This window comes from Melanotaenia boesemani, chromosome 9 (assembly GCF_017639745.1).
Source record: "Melanotaenia boesemani isolate fMelBoe1 chromosome 9, fMelBoe1.pri, whole genome shotgun sequence".
Taxonomy (NCBI): Eukaryota; Metazoa; Chordata; class Actinopteri; order Atheriniformes; family Melanotaeniidae; genus Melanotaenia; species Melanotaenia boesemani.
The window spans coordinates 16,782,015-16,799,183 of record NC_055690.1 but is presented as its reverse complement, the minus strand read 5'-3'; the positions used below and the strand labels follow the sequence as shown (position 1 = coordinate 16,799,183).

Below are 17,169 nucleotides of genomic sequence, written 5' to 3'. Positions count from 1 at the left end.
CTGATGTTAAAACTTATGCTTTTCTCTGCTGACTCTCTTGCAGGCATGTCTCCCTCTCAGACCCTGCAGCAATCTCAGACAACCCAAGAAGGAGAGGCTCTCAACTTCCACAGAAAGAGGAAAAGGCAAAACAAGAAGAACCCCTACCGCTATTTGACCTCCTTCCTGCACCGCAGGCAGTCCGAGGAGGACCAGACAGGCATTCTGGCCAGTGCAGACTCTGAGGGTCCTAACTATGGGACTCTACACTGACCTGGGTGCCCACCAAGCCATTGGACTCGACTAAGCTGGCCCCTCCTGACGAAACCTCAACTCGGCCCTCACTGCTCCGCCACAGTAATCAACACATATGTTTCTTATAATCTACAAGTTGATCTGTGTTTGAGGAGCACGAAACAGCACGCCGATTTCTCCAGGGTTGGAAATCTCATCTGAAGACAAGAACAATGACTTTCTGAGTTTTTTCCCCTCCTCTCTAAGGAATTTCACTTGAAAATGCTCTGAAAATATGTAATGTATATAAATAGTAAAACAAGGGAATTAAGCTTCCTCTTACAGTAATAAAATGTGTTGGTTGAGTATGTCACAACACATTAAAGATTTTTCACACTGGTCTTTGGGGGGTCCATATCTTTAGGTTTTTCAGCGATACAGTGTACTGTTAAGCCTGGTGCGTCCTTGTACAGGGACTTGAGTGTATCTTTCCTACAATACAAATAGCGTCAGTATTTAAACACAGGGTTTTTACCACAAAATATACCTCAGAGTAAACGCAGAGTTGCTGTAATTCTTGTGGTATACTGTACGTACTTGACCTTTTTACATATGAAACGTATGGATAAAAAGGTTTATATCACGCAACACTCATTCAAATGGATAATATGGCCTAACTTTATCTAATTTAGAAGCTTTTTCTTATTGGTAATAGCTGGCACATTGTGTTTACTTTGATTTGTGATCCAATGCCAACCGTTAGAGGAGAGTGTCTTAACATTAGTGCTTGATGACTCGGTGTGTTTACACTCATCGTTGCAGCATAGCATTAAGACAAAGATCATAGCCTTCATGAGATCTCTTAAACTAATTTGGGACTTTAATGCTCAGCAGAGGTTGGACTGAGGAGCGACGTGACAAATTGTGAAATGTATGTATGTATTTCATTATTAAGGAATCATTTGTGAAATGCGGCACGTCTCCAGGTGCCTTTTTTTAATTTTTTGCCTTTGTTTGTTCTTTTTTCTAACATAAACTGCCTTTTTCCTTCGCCTTCTCATATGTGTCTCTATGGAGTGAGGGACTCCAATATTGTGTGTTGTTTTACTTTCTCTGCCAAGGACACATTAGAGGACATGCTACAGAGGAAGCATAACTCTTATTTAGTTTATTTTAAATGTGGGCAACTGATTCAGCTGCATAAGAAACAGAACAGCACACTTGTCAACATGAAGAATACAGATGTTTAGACCGGAAAAAGGCAGGAAAACACAAGAACTGTACATGCAAACAGAAGAAACTGGTTCAGTGGGGATGTTGATGTTTAACAGCAGCTGTTAAAGTGCTTCAGAGAGCTGTTAACAAGCAATGGGAAATATTTAAACAAATGGCCACCCTGACTGTTTATCTTTAACTGTATATTATTTGCTAGCTACTTCTGTATGTTTGATAATTTTTCAACACTAACCGATAATGAATGTATGTTTTGCTGTACAGGAAATGAATGTCCCAAGTTACAGTGCATTGAATGACCCATTTCATTGCTTATAGTGCAGCTTTGATTGATGAGACGACCAGTTGGCACATTAAGTCCAAATTTCTGTATGCAGTCACACAGATTCTGAGCCAAGTTCCCTTTGTTCTGTCAGCTACAGTAATAATAATATTTTTCATTGGGTTTGCTAAGGGTAATTCAATCACTCAAAGACATATCAAACAGATTTCCATCTCCTACCAACAAATCAGAGGTTTTCCACTAAATATCTACGTGAATGAAATCTTTAGATAGGCGAGAAAATGGTGATTGCCTGAACGTGAGCTTCAAAGTGCATATTCTTTAACAAATTGGTTTCATGTAAGATACGAGGAAAAAAAAATCTATATTTGTTATGTACTGTACATGGTGTGTATTGTATTTGTAAAGATAAAACCATGTTTTACAGGAAGAACCTTCTCGTATAAGGATGTATAAAAAGACGGGAAGGATCCCAAGTAAAAAGAAATTAGATTATATATCAAAGTATTTGCTTACAGTACGGCTTTAAGTGGATGATTTTTTAAAAACATTTTAAGGTGCCTAATTTGTCATACTTTAGCAGACATTATTTTATCCCAAAAGAAAAGAAAACTTAATGTTAGTATCGTACAGTGTATTATTGCCATAGCCCGCTGGCTGCACAAGTTGAGTAGTATTTTCTCTGATGTATAGTATGTGGATGCCCATTGGAGAAAGCTTTAGAAGCAGAAATGTGTTGCCCTCTATTATATTTCTGGAACAAAGTAATACTGTATTTTGCCCGTTCATGAGCACACATGTAGATTCACTCCAGATCTTATCGCCTTCACGTGTCCAAAGCAAATAAACTGAAAGAAATGTTTTTTTCTAAGATTAACAGACATGCTGTAGTCATGTACAAAATGTGCTGTGGAGGAAATTGTGTTTACATTAGTTTGATGAAGAAAAGTGTGTTAGGGCATAGTTGCTTTGAACATTACGACTTGGTGCTATGTTTAACTTTGTGGTGCTGTAGAATAGAGGTCTGAAGATTTTTTCTGTTTCCACGAGCAACTTTTTCAGCCCTGTGTGACACTCTAGGTCCTTTTCATTACAGTGTGACGACAGTGATAGACAATACTGCAAAGTAGACGTATAACTGCAAATAATAGAGACTTGTGACATTCAAATTAACTCAAAATGACCTGTTTTCTATAGTGTGTTTGCAATGTTTGTCTGTGCTTCCAAGGTACCCTCTTTAAGGTATATTTGTGATGATACTGAGAATATTAACCCAGCCTAAAAGGAGAAACATAACCTGACTTAGATTAGTACTTGCTACAGGACACATGCAGAAGAATCTGAAAGCATTGTCAGGTCATGTGAGGATTTTTTTTTACACACTTCCAGTAGGTCTTTGGTTAACAGCACTTTTTCAAGCACACTACTCATGTTGTCCCACCACCTTTTTGGAGGAAGAATTCCTGTTAGTACTGTACAGTATAGCCATGAGTAGTCCACCCTTGTATTTTTTCTGGCAGAAAGGTATTGGGAAAGCTCATACATCCTCCCCACTGGTTTTTTACAGACGGGTGTCGTTTTCCAGGTGTTTTGTTTTCCTCATATTCAACAGAGATATGTACAGTGTTTAAGAGGGCTGCTTTGGACGTACTGTTAGCTAAGCTTTCATTCCTGTTATTTTCTTTTCAGTTTTTCTGCTTACAGCTTTTAGTGCATCACTAGTTGCTGGTAGGATGATACTTAAAACAGATTTGATTTCTTATTGTAATAATCTTGCATGTAGAGACAATACAAAAACACCTATCTAGCAAGCATTCATGGACATCTGAGATGGTTGTCATTGGACGGAAACTAGAAGTATGTAGTATTTTCTATATTCTTTGTTTTTTCATGTGTACCAGCACTGAGAAACTAGAATGTATAATTATCGTAGGCTACAATAAGCACTACATCGTTGACTGTTTTAGCTAATGCTCATATTCAAGCAAACCAAGTAGTGCTCAAAGGAAGAAAATTTTACCACAATTCATTTCACTTCCATCCACTGAACTCTGTGCTGTACATCACATGTTTACATTCTGTATATGTTTCTGTTTTTGTGCATAATCTGTCTCCATAATGTTCATATGTAAATACTTCAGAACATTTTTTTTACTTGTTTCTCTTTTTATAAACTGATAATCTGATGTTTCTGATTTCTGTCAGCTTTTTAATTTTTTTTTTTTTTTTTTTTAGAATTGTTTTTTTTTTTTCCGTCACCGCATCATGTAATGTTTCACTTAACTTTTTGTGAGCAATTAACTCATACTGTATGGTGCTGTACCAAAGCCTTATGTATAATATTTGTATTACTTTTCTCTCGTTTGCCACTGCTGTCAAGTGAAATCTGTATTGTCTGAGATCATGTCTTACTTACTTTTCATGTTCAGCTGCCATGGCTCATGTTTCTTTTTTTTATTTTTGGGTAAGCAGAAACGTGAACGAACTATGATGTAAAAACACTCTGGCCTGTTACCAACTGGTCTGGATGTACAGCAACAGTCGCCATCACAAGCCTTTATAGGGGAAATGCACAGGCTCACCCCTGGTGGCTCATCATGGCGTAGACATGGGCCTAGCACATGATCTATGCTCTATCTATGGCATGTTTGTGAGAATATGAAAGCAGTGTTGTATTCATGTCACCATATCATTTCAATGCTTAGTCCCATATAAAATTTTCCTCTCAAATTTTTGTATTTTGATATAATAAAAAAAATCAAAAGAGGTTTAATTTTTTTGTGTGTTTTTGTCTTCAGACTGTGAAGATGGAGGTGTAGTTCACTTGCTGGACACAGGGTGTAAGTGTTGGCCAGAGAGTGGGGAATATAATGTGGCCACAAGAACTGCTTAATCAGGTCATTTTTTTTTATTAATATTAATCATTTTAGGACACACCGGCCAGAGCAGCACAGAAGTGCCAGGTTTTACTTTTTTTCCCTTTAAGACAAGAAAAAAAATGTCAGATATCATCTGAATTTACTGCTAAATCTGACAAATACATTGTAATTTAGAACAAAGAAGATAAAAGACTATTCAAAGGCATGCTTTTCAGTGATATCTATTTTGCCATCTTAGTTGAGATATTAAGGAATGAATGGTGCGGTGGCCGTGCCACAATGAGGAAAACAAATAACTTGAGAGAAGATGAAGCTTTGACCTTTGTCCCTTTGTTCAAATTCCCTCCGGCAGGGTGGAAAGCAAACAAATGAGCAGCCATCTGCATATACCTGAGGAAAATGAAAAGGTCAGTTAATCCACTGGTCAAACACTCAACACTTTGAGGCCACTTGGCCTAGATTTCAAAGCAGATTCTTGACTTTGAAGGTTATGACCATGTTGTTAATTTATGGTTATTCCAACTGCATAATTTATTTGCTTTTTAAGGCCAAATGTCATTATTTCAGGACTGTTTTTCCTACTACCCCTGATGGCCATATTACACAAATATTATGTAATATAATTAACAAACAAAAGTAACAATGAAGTAATACCTTGACATATATATATATATGTATAAATATTTAAAAAAAACAAAACAAAGATATCAGGTACATCAGCAGTCGCTCTATCTACATATACGTGATATAGAAGTAAACCACTTCTTAAATACAAAGGTGGCAAATTCCTCTATTTATTCCTCTAATTTAAGAAATTACACATTTCTTGCTTTATCTGAAAATATTTTTAAAGGTATTTCACAATGTTCTCCTGTCAGGAAACAGCTAGCAAAGGTAACTACGGCTAATTTTCCTATTATGTTAAAAAAAAAAATCATAATCATTATAAAGATTGAGTGTAAACCAGTGTATGTTACTATGTTTCTTGCCATAATGCATCTGACCAAAAGCGAATCACAGAAACTGTGTTTTAGTGTCAGCATGAAATGAATGAGTATCCCTCTCATTTGAAAGTTCAATTACAGGGTATTAATACAAGAAACCAGCTGGTATAAGATTCTACATACACTACCGTTCAAAAGTTTGGGGTCACTTTGCCATGGGATTCAATAGGGAAGAGACCCCAAACTTTTGAACGGTAGTGTAATAACTCACAGAAGTGCTAAATAAATGTTGCTGACAGAACTGAGCCCATGTGAACATGTGGCTATTTGTAGGTGCATAAAATCCAACCAAAGTAACTGCATTTTATAACAAATGTAAATCACAGTCTCTGCATAATCTGCATTATACTGTATGTGCGTTCGTCCGGATGTCCAAAACTTGTGTTACAATCCATTAATGCAAATTCTGAAATGACATCAATTCCCTAGGCTGTAGCTTTCTGTAGTAAAAGAAAAAAGTGTATAAAAAAGTGTAATGACAGTTGGTTGTGTTCAGGACAAATCCTGAAGAATTCTCTTGCAAAAAGGAGCCACAAGCTCGCAAAATCTAGAGATTAGCATGTTTAAAATAACCTAAAATTTATCAGTATTGATTTCACATGAATAGAATTATAGTCTGTGTTGCAGAACACACGTCAACAATGTACATCAGCAGCCCAACAAGCAAATACGTTTTTTATACTTTTACAGGAAAATGGATCATGAGAGGATGGTTTGCTGCCGAACTTGCTAATCCAAGCAAATCTATCTCACATTGGACAGCAATTCACATGTGTTATTTACAGACCAGACTGAGAATGAAGCATGTACATAGGGAGTCAGTTTGCAAATGATAATATAGCTGTACTCGAAAATATGCACAGATTCACACTTTATTTTAGATACTTCAAACGGGATCATTATTAGTTAAGTTACTTATCAAAGAAGAACTGCAACAGGCATTTGAGCTAGCAAGGGAAATAAAATGATTTTTCAGTGGACTTTTAACCAGCTGGATGCCTTATGTTGGCCATTATGCAAGTGTAAGGCACATCTGCACTGGCTGATTTTGTCAGACATGGATGCTCATGTATGGTATGGATATGGGTTTGGGGAAACAATAACAGGGCGCTGTGGTTTTGGAGTTGTGGTTGCGGTGTTGCCATTAATGATAATACTCTCTCTGAAATGTATAAATTCTAAATTTTGAAAATAATTATAAATAAACGAAAAGCTAAATAAATAATGAATTGGAAACAAAAATTCAGCAGATGTATAAACCAGTCAAAGGAAATTATGGCCTCCAAGCAAAAAGAAAAATCGACTTAAGCAATTTATCCTTCAATGAACAAATCCAAGATGATGTGTACGGATGAGCACTTTTCACTCCTCTCACTGTTACCACCCACCTACATTACAGGGTTATGTAATTCTGTACCACACATTACCTAACACTGCTCAATTGCGGTTCCTCGAGCTGAAGAACATCATCACACTGTACTGTGCATGCTCGCATACCCATACGCCTGTCTTATATCTGGGTCCTTGACTTTGAAAAGGTCCGGGAGCCCCAGCGGCTAAAACATCCCAGCCGCTCGGGCTCGCTATCGATTCAGTGGTGCGCGCTCCCGGTGCAGAGCGCAGCCTCTCAGCTCACAGTGAGTCAGTCGCAGCTCCCCGGAAAGACTTCCACACTGCCTCTGCGATGCCGCACCCGATCGGGGTTTTTCTTCCCCGAAACACCTACCTCAGATGATCAGCCGTAGCCCGTGTGTGTGTCCGAGCCGTGCTTTTCTGCAGTGCGATGCTGACATGTTTCCTCGTCGAGAAGCTCAGCGCTGTGAAGCATAGAGGTGGCAGCAAAGTGGAGCACTGGTGTGCACAGTTACAGGTAGGCTGTTTGAGCACTGACTGTACAGACATGACCACACTGGTGTTAAAACTGCTGGCGCTTTCCTGAAGGTGTGATCACAGATACATATTTACCAACTGATCAGTCCGTTCGCGTTGTTGATGACAAATGATTGCGGTGTTTGTGTCCGTGTGTGTGGCACATAGCTGACTGTGATGTGACAGGCCCAACAGGTCAGAGTACACTGGTGGTAAACTTTTCCCAGTGGATCCCTGAGGACTGCAGTGTGCGTTCTTTTACTGTAGCACTGGTTATGCAAATAAATTTAAGTGTATCTGTCTGGAGGACTTAGGTACTGATTTTTCTGGCTGTGTGGGATCGTCTGGTCGCATAGTAATAAAGAGCTGTAATCATGTGCAAACGCATTGTGCAACACTGTGCAACAGCCCTGCAAACAAGTGGCAACTTTGCTGGACCAGAATTATTTAGACCAGAGGACATGTTTAAATCAGACAAATTAAACATGGTTATTTATAAAACACTAAACATTTCTTCACGCGTGACGAAAGTAAATACACTTGATAAAACAGTTTAATAATCATTCACTAATTTAAGCCAATTTTCAACAAAGCCTTTTATGTCATTTTTAGACAAAATTACATGAGTATATTGGATGGCAAGATAGAAAAAAAAAACAAACAAACAACAAATATAGATAAATAAATTAATGTACATTTATTACAGTCAAACATTTTGTAAAATCTGTATCCTCAATTTTGGGAGGTGTAGGTTATTTACCAAAAAGCTAAACATTTTGTGGTTTTTGTCAATTAAATATTGATATTTTTATTTGTCATGGTTGTTTGTAGAAAAATACCCATATTTGTTATTTCTAGCCTTTGAGATGGTACCATTTGGTTCTGTTTGTTACAATAAACTGAACATCTGAGAGAGAGAGAGAGAGAGAGAAGAGAGAGAGAGAGAGAGAGAGTTTATGAATAAAGTGATTAGCAGGAAACATGATCAGCCAGAAAAATGATCAATGGATTTATTGAGAGGGTAACAAATGCCGGCCTCAGCACAACAAAACAGACCACCTATAAATAAATGTGTTGAGGGTGAGGGGGGGGGGGGGGGGGGCTCACCATAAGAAAACATGTTTATGATGTAAGGTATTCCAGAGCTACAGCCTAATCAACCACAGTGATGAGCTGCTTCTCCGTTGTAACTGTCATAGAGTTGTTGATGATTGTATTATTTTATACAATACGATCTTATATTCCTGGGAGCCTCAGTATTAAGGTGGCATAGTGGGATATTTTGATTTCTTAGAATCATTGTCATGTTCCTAAAATAATTGTTTTACACAATAAGATTTTCTCTGATTCACTATTTTTAGACCATCATTCTGTCTGTTTTAGAGGGATTACATTTGCTCTTTAAGGCCTGTATCGCACCACAAAGCTTGGGCCATCATCCTGAGTGACAGATCAGCTTGTTGATTAAATATTTGGATCTAAGTCGACCTGCTGTTCACTCTCGCTCTGGCCTTCATCGGGGCTCACTGATTCGAAGATTGAGCCGTAACATTGCCTTTGGTGTGGGATAAAATAATCTCACTCTGGTAGATTTCGAGAAGATTATAGGATCAAATGACCACCACTGCCACCCCCATCACCTCCCCCACAACTCATGAGGTGACATGAGTTTCAGAGCTCCAGCAACAATGGCAGAGTTTACTCTTAGCACAGCGACTCAGCGTCTGCCTGAATCCTGCGGTGCAGCAACAGTCACACTACCCCAGGCAGACCGGCTGATGATGTGTCAAAGCTCCTGGTCAAAGGCTTCTCTGAGACTTCATTTGCCTCCTTGTTGCTACTTCGTCCTCGGTCTGGAGGCGCATCAAGTCACGATGGATGGGAGAGAGGTTACCATGGAAACCACTGGGCTTTCTCCAATGCATCTCTCACTTGTGTTGACTGCAACCCAGAGCTTACAATGAGAGCACAAAACCAACTGACACACAGGGCTGCCATCTTCCCTTTGAGATCTGCAGAAAAATAAAAGCACTTTAAGGGCACCCATATATATAAATGAAATAATGGGTATTTTTTGTTTAATGACTGCATATATGTAAAGTATCTCTCATGGCCTTTAATAGATTATCATCAAACTTTGTACCTAACCTCAGCCCAGCAGACCATTTAAGCATCTCTCAGCTCATAGATTTGTTATTTACTATTTTGAGTCAGTCTAACCGCTCCCACCCATATCGTCTGCAGCAATAGCAAGCCTGAGAACCTGCTGCACACAACATACCTCACACCGAATGACAGACAAAGCTGCTGAATACAGCAGCTGAAGAGCTATTTCTCTTAGGAAGTAGTGGAGAGCAAAACAGCTCCAGAGGCCAGAAACCAACATGTTCTCATTCTAATATTACAGTTTTTTTCATAGCAATCCAGAAATACGTTAAATAACCACCAGGTCTCAACACATATTTACATGTTCACCGCTGGTAATTGTGCAGAATTAGGTTCCAGGACCATGGAAATCAGGGCAGTGTTAAGTCAATGGTGACTTAATATTAAATCACCATTGAGTTAATGGTTCCACTAGGTTGCATTTTGTTAACACTGATTCACTGAGGGATAAAGGGCTGAAACGTGTCTCAGATTGATTGCTAATTTGCTATAGAATTTGGAAATGTGATGTCACAGCAAAGCATTGTGGGACTTAACAAGGCTAGACACAGCTGGACTGTAGTGCATTTCTTTTGGATATATTTTTGACTATGGTGATGGCCTGTTGCATTTTATCCAATCACAATTATCCTCTTGGCCTGACATGGCACACCATTGGGAAATGGTATTAGGCTATTTTTTTTTTAGTTTTCCACACTGGAAACAAAAAAACTTGTGGTTTCCCACATCTACAGTATCTCCAGGCAGCACTGATTCAACGACATTTCAGGGAGTATGCTTATTTGTTTGAGACATTTTCACGGTAGTAATTGAAGTCTCAGTGGTTAGCATTGGAGACAGTACTGGACTGGAGTGTGCTGAAATCAAAACTTGAGGAAACTTTCACTCGATGAAACTGTCAGCTTGATGCCATGGATGTGGAAGAGGCCAAACGCCTAACATACCTCAGGTTGAGAAGGTGGTTAGAGTTATATGCACAAAATACACTATTCTAAGCAGCACAGTACCACTAAGCATAGTTCCTTGAGAAGGGGCGAAAACTGTTATTTAATAATTGTTGTGTATGTGCACTGACCAATATGTGTCCCAGTGTTATTGTTAAACCACAGTCATAAGAATTTACCATACCAGTTACCACTGCATGAATTTATTGAGAAAGAAACAGATATTGATGCTTTGAAATTCTATATTAATATCTATATTTTGTACAACATAGAATTATTTTTTATTTTAAGAGACAAATCAATTGAATTATTAAAGTATTTAGGGAAATGCATTTAAAAGTTCAAAATGTGTTTTTTTCTGAACAAAAAGAAAAAAATATGAATGTTAGTACTATAATATTAAAACTTTACATCAACTCAGTGTAAACTATTTAACTCAATAATTTCAAAAAGACAATCAAATCACTACTGACAGCTTCCGGTGGCTATAGTCCAATATAAATGATTAGAAGGGCAGTTTTCTTCAGACCATATAAACTTTTTATAAACTTTTTTTTATATTGTTATAAAAAAAGCCGCCTTACTGAGCTGCACACATCCTACATCATATGGGCCAATTCTGCTTAATGATTGGATTTTGTCTGGACAATGTTCCTTTGTCTGATTGTTTCATTTTTCTCTGTATGAAACAGCGCTCTTACTTTTTTCTCCATCCATTAATTTTTTTTTTTGATTCTAAGTCGTTATTTAACGGTGTCTTCCTATATGGCGGTTGCGTCTCACAATGCACCATGGGAAAATGTAATTGCTCGTATTCTATATGCATCTGATCAAAAACATTTTGCTTACAATTATTAACAGGTCATTTGGAAATCAGGTGCAATTATAGACAGCTTATAAAAAGTGGAAGTAGGTATTATGCTGTCACTCATTAGTCCATGTATTTCTATGTAAGTGCCACAAGTAGAAACTCCAGAAGTAGACTCTGAGGTGGCATTTCTGTGTGTGTCAAGGCAGAACAGATGAGAATTGGAATATTTTCTTAGCAATGTCAAGGAAACTCAGAAGGACTTGCACATTTCTTGGCTGTTTGAACAACAGTGGAAAACTTTAATTGTGTTATTGTGAAACACATGGAGTTTTACTTCTTGAAGACTGCTGCTGTCTGTTTCTGTCTTTGTGACACTCGGCAAGACACTGAGGGAGGAACACTGGACAAACAGAGAGTAGAGGAGAAATGACATGCTGTCATAGCAGAGGAAGTCCTGGATTTTATTCCCAACAAGAAGAAAACAGTACATTTTGGTGAACAGTTGTCTATCTGATTCTAAATTGTACGATTCCATGTTGCCATCTAATTATAGTTTACACTGATGCACTGACATTGCCAGATTAGTCTATATTTAAAGAGGAGGGTGGATCTGGGGAGTAATATTTAAAACCTGATTGGACAAAAATAGCTCTTTTTAAAACCAAAAGTTAACTATGGAAGTAGGGCTGGGCGATATGAACCACATATTATATCTCAATATTTTTTACCTGAATCACGATATACGATATATATCTCGATATTTATTTATTTTTTTGGTCAAGTAACCAAAGAGACAGTTCTAATTTACGGCCTTCAGTGCTAAATATACTTTTATTAAGGATCCGCAGCACATGTGCATTAATACAGCTGACTGAAATTAAAGTACCTTTATATAAAATTAAATGCTCCTAAACAAAATAAATTAAAATTACTTTTCAATTACCGTAACAAAAATACTGCAAAATGCAAAAGAAAAGATGCTTTTAACTCAAAACAAGCTATCTCGATATAAACGATATTCCCTCCTTCTATATTGTGTCTGATAAAGTCTTGATATATTTGAAATTCTCAATATATTGCCCAGCCCTGTATGTTAGTAGTCAGTATAAGCTTGATGAAAAGGGATGAGTTGAGGACAAAATTAATTGATTTTATATCTCAAAAGAATATCTTTTTTAATCAAAGTCTTTTGAGGTGTGACAAGTATGCTTTATTAGAGCAAATACAATTTCTAAGTGACACTGCACGCTGGCATTGGTTTCACATTTCAGACACACAGGTTCGGTTTACAGTTTAAGGTTAGAGGATGCAGATTGGCCTTCAGTGTATGTTCCAACTCATCTCTAGAGATGTGGTAGACTGATTAAAAACATATTTTTACGTAGAGCAGATTATAGAGTAATAATGGAATCAATGAAAGAGCAATGGGCTCTCTATGGAGATGTGTGATTTACTAATAGGCCTGTACATTATGTTCTTATTTTTTCAAATGCTGAAACTGAAATAAATTACTCCTATCTGACAAAAGACACCTTTCCACTCCTGATAATAATTTAATTAAAATCTTATTGACCCTATTTCAACATTTTGATATATTTGAAATTTCTACTCTTCTCTACAGGTTCAAAATCGTCAAATAAACTATATTAGCATTATTGGGGTGAAAAAGGTGAAAGGTCAGCTAGTACTTATATTCCCCAGCGCTCTTTCCCTGATTTTATTTTATCCTCTGTCTCATATTTTACAAAGTACTTGTGACTCACTTTCTGCTAAGCATTTGTAGCTACATACAGGCAGCCATTTTTCTTGTCCACACACCCACTGATAATGATCTCATGAACATGTAAGACTGTGTAGGCTGCCCTATTTTCCTTGAAAATGCCATGTAGGCCATCAGATACTGGACACCATCTTTTAGTGTTTGCAGTTTCTGTCTCCAGACATCAGAGCTGCTCCTCTTCCATTAACTATGACAGGTGGAGGGGGTCTTTATTCATACATCCTGAATAGTTTTGTTTGGTAATCTTCAAATGACTGATGCAGTGGTGGACGCAGCTGTGTCTTCTGTTTTTTCTAATGATCACTAATTGAAAAGCCTGTGTACAAGATTCTGTGATAACTTGTAGGGAAAATTGTTCTGTTTTCTCGCCTATGATGCTGCATCAAGCGTCAGGATGTGCTATCCATTTTGATAAGCTAACCTACAGAAACAAACAAACAAACAAACAAAAAAACAGCATGACTTTTAAGCTAAAAACAGCCATGTCTGTTTTTAGTTTTCTGGAGCATTTTCAAAATGCTCCATCTTTATGGTAATTGTTCATGATGACACTGGCTCATATAGCCATAAAGCTTATAAGCAAAGTCTTTGAAATGGGAATGGTAGCAGGTGAATCTTTCATCATGCTATAAAACACAGTTAGCTAATCTCTGCAATGTGCAGTACAATATGTTCTTACACATAAAAAATACTCTGTGGCAGATGTGGTACGATCCGCAAGGTCAGGTGTTCTTCTCTGTACTGTGCAGCATTTTCAGTCAAGTAATACATGCAGCCAAAATGAATTTCTGTCCCAAATAACCAAAATACTGGAAAAGATAGTAGCAAGGACACAATACTCTCATTTTTTTTAGCTCTGTCTTGCTCCATTGAAGGTGTGCAAAGAAGCACTTAATAGTTACCCTGATGCTTGCAGAAACTCACTGCTTTTGCATTTACATGACTTAACTTAGATGTTTCCCCCAAGGGACCCTTATTAAACAGGACTTTATGTAACTTCTAAACAGTAAATGAATTTTCTGCCAGTGTGATGCATTCACTCTCCTCTGCCAAGGTTGCATGGTCTATTACAGAGGAGATACAGTATGAGATGTGGATGGATTGGAGTCCGACCTGGCCCGTGCTCCCGTCTGCTTGTTCACATTCTGCTGAGTCAGGGGGCTTTGTGGAAGTCCGTCAACAGCAGCTCAGTGGGGCTCCTGGCCAGGGGGGCTGGTGGGAAACTGCTATTACAGCAGCGGTCATTCAAGGCTAACGAACTACTCATTAGTGCAAACCTTTTGGTGTAGATAAGCAGAACTCTTTGGGGGTGAAGTAAACATGTCTGTATTAACTGGAAGGATCTTTGCAGTGTCATATGTAGTGTGAGACAGGCCTGTTTTCAAGCCCACATGCCCTTAAAACATTGTTTAACACTAGACACCTGCACACATTCAGAAGATACTTCTGGGAATATTGTCCAGGAAGAGTCAAACATGCTTAATCAGGACATTCTTGTGTTTGTTTACAAAATGCACCATAAGAGACAGAGTAATAATGGAATAAGTGAAAGAGCAATAGGCTGTCCTATATCAGAAATGGACTTTAATTACTAGTCTGTGCTTATGTGTTACCCAATCAGACTTAAGGCCTGACCAGGAAACTTTCTGCTTGCAAACACATAAAACAAAGGGAAGAAAAAAAACAAAAACAACAACTCTGTAATCCATCACTACCTAAGCAGACAAATTGCTGTAGTTTTTGAAAGATATAGTTTCTCATCCAAGCTTGGTATAGGATTTCAGCTTCTCAACAGGTAAGGGCTTCTTTTGTTGCAGGCTTTGCATTTTGGTTGCCAAATGTTTCCACCAGGTGACAAGTCTTCACTGCAGGTAAACTGGTTTATGCTGTTGTAACGTGCAGAGTTGGGTTGAGAGAAGGCATGGTTTAGTTTTAACTTGCAGATACAAATGCAAACCGGGTACACTGCAATACTTTCCAGAAGTTTTCCCATGAGCCAATAAAGTAATTGCAACATAATCCTACTCGATGAGCTAAAATCATATACACATTAAAATAGTGTTTTGCAGTTTTACGTTTAGGAACTTTGATTTATTGTAGAATTTACTCAGACAGTTTTTCCAGAGTGGGTAACTTCTCCCTTTCTTTACTATCAAAAGACTCAGCCTCTTCTTTTTGCTCTATTTTCTGTTAGATTGAAACATCAAGAGCATAATGAGCCACATTAAACATCTGGTACAAATTAGGATGGACAAAATGTTTTCTAGAGACCCACAGCTGAAGCTGTGGTGACAGAGTTGACATTTCTTTGATGAGGAAATGAGTGTGTTTTTCAGCATACCTGCCAGTATCAGAAAATGAAGCTGATATTCTTATGAAACCATCCTATGAATTTACAGCCTGACATGTTATATCACTGAAGCAGCCTCTGATACTGTAGCATGATGTCATCGTAGATTACAGTCTTGGCTCAGTGGATTGTAGCCTTGAGAGTTGCGCACGCTGCAGCCTCAAGTGGGTTAACGTCTGGCGGCTTCTTAGCTTCGGACTCGTCCTCCCATTCCCTGCTCTCTTACTCACCCACCCTCACTGTCTCTCCTTCCCTCTCCTCCCACTCACGTTTCTCTACAGCGGGCTGTTGCAGCAAGGCAGCATCATGGAGGCTGGATGCGTGGTTGCCGCGGTGATTGAGAATGCTGCCTCAGGACCCCAGGGACAACCAGGAAGTAGTGACGCCCTTGAGGGGTGAGCTACTCTTTTTTCCTAGCTTCATGTCAGCTTTATCTTAATCAGAAACCATCCATACGAGCAAAAACCATATATAGATATGAACCGAGAAGTATGTATGTGTATGCTGTGTGTGTGTGTGTGTATGCAGTATGTGTACTGTGTGTTTTTGTGGTAATTTACATATGTGTCCGCATTTAAGATGCTGTAAGAATCAAAGCAGGAACAGTGCAGTGCACGATAAGTTTAAAAGATGACCCGGTTATGAGACTGAAAGAGAGAAAAAAAAAACTTCTCAGACCTCACCATCCTGTTTATGTAATTTGTTGTCGTAGTGGTTGACATAAATTACACTTTGTGTCTGTGTTACATGTCTTATGTCCGATCTCATCAGGCAGAATCACTGTACTAAATTCAAGCCTTGTCTCTTTCTCTTTGTTGCTCCTAAAAGTTTGTCTGAATGAACCTCACCCTCCACTCCCCAATGCATTGTGTCACATTTCAAGAGAAGGTTTTGTGAAACACTCCCCTGTGGGTGGACTGCCTTTATGGCTCAATGAATAGAGAAGCTTTGAGTGCATACAAACAATTGTGGCTTATTTTCAGACCCAACAGAAAAAATATTTTTCTGACTGATCTAAAAGATGAGTTAAAAATTGTTCCTACCTGGAGCTAACTGAAAAAAATAGCATTTCCTCATGCTTTGTTGATGGCATTAGTGATTAAGAAATGGTAGTAGTACAACATGTTTTCTGGGCCATGCTGGTGCAGTGCCATGATTTAAACTGAAGCCACATGATGAATTATCTCCCACTTGCTCCCTCTGGTGTATTTTTGATAAACTACACATCTTGATTAGAACTATAAGATTCAACTTCAACTTCATTATGTTTTTCAAATTTCTGGCCATTGTTTTTTCTGCAGTGATCCACTACCATCTCCTGACCTGGACAAAGACGATGCCTTACCTCAAGCTTCTAGCAGTAATTCTCAAGAAGAGAATCAACCACAGGAGACGTCCACTGCCATGGTATACACACACATACAAACACAATTACAGATATGACTGACTCATCAGTAACACTAGAAAATACATAAACACTAACAGACATGCTGTCCTTCCTCCACGAGGCTGCTCTGGTTTTTTAGGTGATTCACACCATGATGTCATCTAACATGATGTCACCACAGTCACATGTCCTTTAAGAGTTTGTCTCTGCAATAATAAAAGTGTGAACATGTGTGAATTTGCTTTAGTGT

General features: G+C 38.3%; 2 protein-coding genes and 1 long non-coding RNA gene across 7 annotated transcripts in view; 2 read left to right on the top strand and 1 right to left on the bottom strand.

The window, feature by feature from the left end:
* Window positions 1-4,496, top strand: part of igsf9ba (immunoglobulin superfamily, member 9Ba) — a 73,811-nt gene extending 69,315 nt beyond the window's left edge. For all 4 annotated transcript variants that reach the window (XM_041995310.1, XM_041995307.1, XM_041995308.1 and 1 more), the window contains one exon: window positions 44-4,496. In XM_041995310.1, coding sequence (XP_041851244.1) covers window positions 44-252 — 209 coding nt within the window. In that variant the 3' untranslated portion in view covers window positions 253-4,496. The remainder of the gene's footprint in view (window positions 1-43) is intronic.
* A 149-nt stretch (window positions 4,497-4,645) lies between these two features.
* LOC121645869 lies at window positions 4,646-7,801 on the bottom strand. Its single transcript, XR_006011521.1, has 3 exons — window positions 7,578-7,801; window positions 7,040-7,502; window positions 4,646-4,998 (listed from the first exon to the last, which is right to left on the bottom strand). It is a non-coding gene; the product is annotated as an uncharacterized LOC121645869 (long non-coding RNA).
* arhgap32a (Rho GTPase activating protein 32a) overlaps window positions 7,401-17,169 on the top strand; it is a 26,117-nt gene continuing 16,348 nt past the window's right edge. Inside the window, exons 1-3 of one of the 2 annotated variants that reach the window (XM_041994630.1) lie at window positions 7,401-7,482; window positions 15,814-15,927; window positions 16,834-16,939. In XM_041994630.1, the coding sequence (XP_041850564.1) occupies window positions 15,839-15,927; window positions 16,834-16,939 (195 nt within the window). In that variant the 5' untranslated portion in view covers window positions 7,401-7,482; window positions 15,814-15,838. Of the gene's footprint in view, window positions 7,483-15,813; window positions 15,932-16,833; window positions 16,940-17,169 lie in introns of both variants that reach the window. The other variant, XM_041994631.1, reaches the window with a different exon arrangement.